This window comes from Gaeumannomyces tritici (assembly GCF_000145635.1).
Source record: "Gaeumannomyces tritici R3-111a-1 unplaced genomic scaffold supercont2.155, whole genome shotgun sequence".
Taxonomy (NCBI): domain Eukaryota; kingdom Fungi; phylum Ascomycota; class Sordariomycetes; order Magnaporthales; family Magnaporthaceae; genus Gaeumannomyces; species Gaeumannomyces tritici.
Window position 1 is genome coordinate 1 of NW_008804699.1, and position 3257 is coordinate 3257.

Genomic DNA, 3257 nt, shown 5'->3' on the forward strand with positions numbered 1-3257 from the left:
CCTGCATGATAGCTCCATGGACCTATCGGTCGGCCCGTGCACGGTCCTCCAGGTAGATAGACCCGCCGTCGATCCCTCCAAATTAACGGACGGTCGACTGTCATCTCGTTTTCTCTCTGATAGTATCATGGACCTGTAGGGGTGATAATTGAGGGGAGCAGAAAGATGATATATCGGAAAGACCGGCCCGCAGGGCCCGTATGCGCGAGGGCCGGATATTCCTCGTGCGGGGTCACGTGCAGTGTGGCCGCCTATCTAATCGATCGCTGCGATCGAGAACTTCTGCTGGATACAAGAGACCCTACAGGCCGTGACATATAGGTACCCTATACGGGCGCACTCCGCGCACCGCGCGCGCCGCACGCATATCACTGCACGCCTGGGGCATCCATGGATCACGGGGCTCAGGGCATCGCACGTGACATGAGGTATTGTACCACCTTTTCTCTCGCACCGCGCCTCTCTTCCTTTCCCCTCCCCTAGAAGAGTCTTCGTCCATAGCATCAATTGAACCTGGCCGCGAAGCCTATTCTCCGTGATCGTGACACCAGACCCCTAGTCGCTGCGAGACCATGGCAGTACATCGTAGATATAAGCAGGCAATTGCAAATAAAAAGCTTTGGCTACATCTGTTAATTCGTCATTGTCACAGGCCTGCAGAACGACCACAAGTAATCCTACCAAGTAGACCTTAAAATTGAAAATGAAGAGGGAAAGGGGGATCTATAAGATGCGTGTGCTGGTGCCCCGCACTTGAACGACAGGCGTACATGGCTAAGCCAGCCCGGCCTCACGCCACGCCATAACACGGTGTAACAAGGGGACTATGTCGGCTTAGAAGGGTAACTTCTATTATGCGTATAATAATCTTTCAAGGGGCTCAAGAGGTGCTTGAGGAAGCAGAATCTCGAAGATCCCTCTCAAGAGGTCGGCTCTCTATATAGACCTCCCTGTGGTCCGTTTAGAGGTACGTAGCTACAAGGTACATGACCGGCGGCTAACGCGACCTCGCTGGAAATGCAAGTCCCCCACTCTCATGCAGCCTTCGGTCTGTTGCCACGGCGGTTAGACAAAGAGAGACCCCTCCTATCTCTGCTAAAAAGCCAGAAAAATCAGGACTGGCTGCAGTGCACGTCAGGGCACGCCACGCCGTAACATCTGTCGGGCCTTGTTATGGCACGGCGTCGCCAGTGGTAGTTGATAGAGTTGATAGCCGATTGGCTGGAGATTAGATAAGGAAGGACTGATAGGATAAAGGTGCGACCTTCGGCCACACCTTTCCTTCAACCTTTGTTCTCCTCTCCAGCTTAATATTCACATACATTCTGCACAAGTCAAGGGCTCAAATGCCACGCCGTAACAGGCCTTGGCACATTCAGGCATCAATTCCTTCTTGGCCAACGGCGATCCTCCCTCGACCTACATCGGTCCCGGGGGTAGTCCTCGTGTGACACTTATTGCGCAGCTACGAATCAATGCGACAGCCATAGCAGTCCGGACGGGGTTTAAACGTGGCCATTTAGAAATAAAAAGAGAACTGGAAAAAAGGAAAGGAGATGGCAAAAGGAAAGGGAATTAGAAATCATGCAAGCGGACTGGACCTCGAATGTTTTGCTGCTTTGGATTTGCATGCCACTGTCGCCGTGGAAAGCTATCTCGCACGGCAAATAAATGTGGCGCGTCCTGTCCTCATGTCACGTGCGAAGAGTGAGCAGGCGCGCAGGGAAACCCACCTGTCTGCCCCCACTCCCAACGGAGAAAGGGAGCCGAATCCCTTTCCTGCCGGGTGCACGCGCAATAGTTGTTACCCGAAAAAAAAGACATTTCTCCATACTTATCCCCTCACCCTTTGGCCTGTCGTCCATTGATCCGATACGGCGATTTTTAACTTGGCTCACCACGGACCGCACTGCGCACCACAGCGCGTACCGCAACGTCGATTCGCACCGCAACAGCCGACGATCCACCTCATGCATACAGACATCTCTCTCTGGCTTGACGGCGTGCCGCTCTCTTCCCACCCGGGTGACGACAAACGACGACGGAATTCTCCCCACGCCGCTGGGGCGAGCAAGCGACGGCGGGACTCCCCCCACGCCGCCGGCGCCAACAAACGACGAGGCACCGCGCCGCTTTGCCCACAGCACGACGCGCTGGCTGACGGGGCGGCATCTCTCCACACCCCGCCCTTATCTCATAAAGGGGCCGTGAACCACATGGACACGAGGACGGACGCAGGGACGGACACAAGGGCGGATACAGGGGGGAGGCAAACGCCCGAGGCGAAACGACATCGCGGCTCCCGCGACGACGCGGAGGAGACGCCGAGGCCAGGCAGGATTGTGCCGCAGCGGGCGATTCACGGCTCCCAAAGCGCACCAGCCGACCACTCGGAGACCGACAGCCGGAGCCGGGGCTCCAGCCGCACACGTACCTCGAGCCAGGCATCCACGCGCAAGAGACGGAGGCAGCTCGAGGTTAGCCACGAGCCGGTCAAAGTCTTCACCTTTGCCAGCGCCTCCAGCCAGGATCAGGATGATTTCACGCTGCCTTTGCCGCTGCAGGAGCTTTTGAGGGACTTTGGGGAAGTCCATGACGGTGCTATCCCTTTCGTTTCGCAATCCCGTAAACCAGAGCTCATCGCCTTCAGCTTTAGGGACAGCGCCTACTTCGAGGAGAATTCTGGCCAGGACGGGCAAGGGCACAAAAAAATTAGCGAGAACCTCGAGTCCCCAAGCCTGCAATGCGTCCAAGAGATTCTAGACGCGGCGACCGAGTGCCACGAGGAGTGGTATGACAAGGCTGGCTGGAACGCCACTGTGCACTTCCCGCTGCTGAGGCTCGCGATACCTAGGCGCAGTCAAGTCAACGTCACGCCATGCACCTCGGCTCGGATCCAGAGGGATTACCTCCCCGCCAGCTCACAAAACGGGAACATGGTCGACTTCTGCCTCAGCATCGACCCCAAATGGCCCAAAGGACGCATGGCCACCACCCCCGCCCTGCAGGCTATCGACGGCATCAGCAGCCGTCTGCCGGGTTCTTCCATCAACCACACCGATTTCCGCGCACTAAGTCAAAAGCCAATCGCCGTCAGCATCGAAACTAAGTGTCTCGGAGGCTCTGTCAAAACCGCCGAGGTCCAGCTGGGTGTGTGGCAGGCCGCGCAGTGGAAGATGCTTAACACGTTAACCAAGCTCAAACCTGAGCGCGGCCCGTCCGAGCCCCCGCCGCCATCGCCGCCCAGGCCTGACTTT

General features: G+C 57.0%; 1 protein-coding gene across 1 annotated transcript in view; it reads left to right on the forward strand.

The window, feature by feature from the left end:
• Positions 1-2216: 2216 nt before the first annotated feature.
• Positions 2217-3257, forward strand: part of GGTG_14149 (hypothetical protein) — a gene marked incomplete at both ends in the record, with an annotated part of 2000 nt that continues 959 nt past the window's right edge. The window contains one exon of the mRNA XM_009232077.1: positions 2217-3150. Within this exon, the coding sequence (XP_009230341.1) occupies positions 2217-3150 (934 nt within the window). The remainder of the gene's footprint in view (positions 3151-3257) is intronic.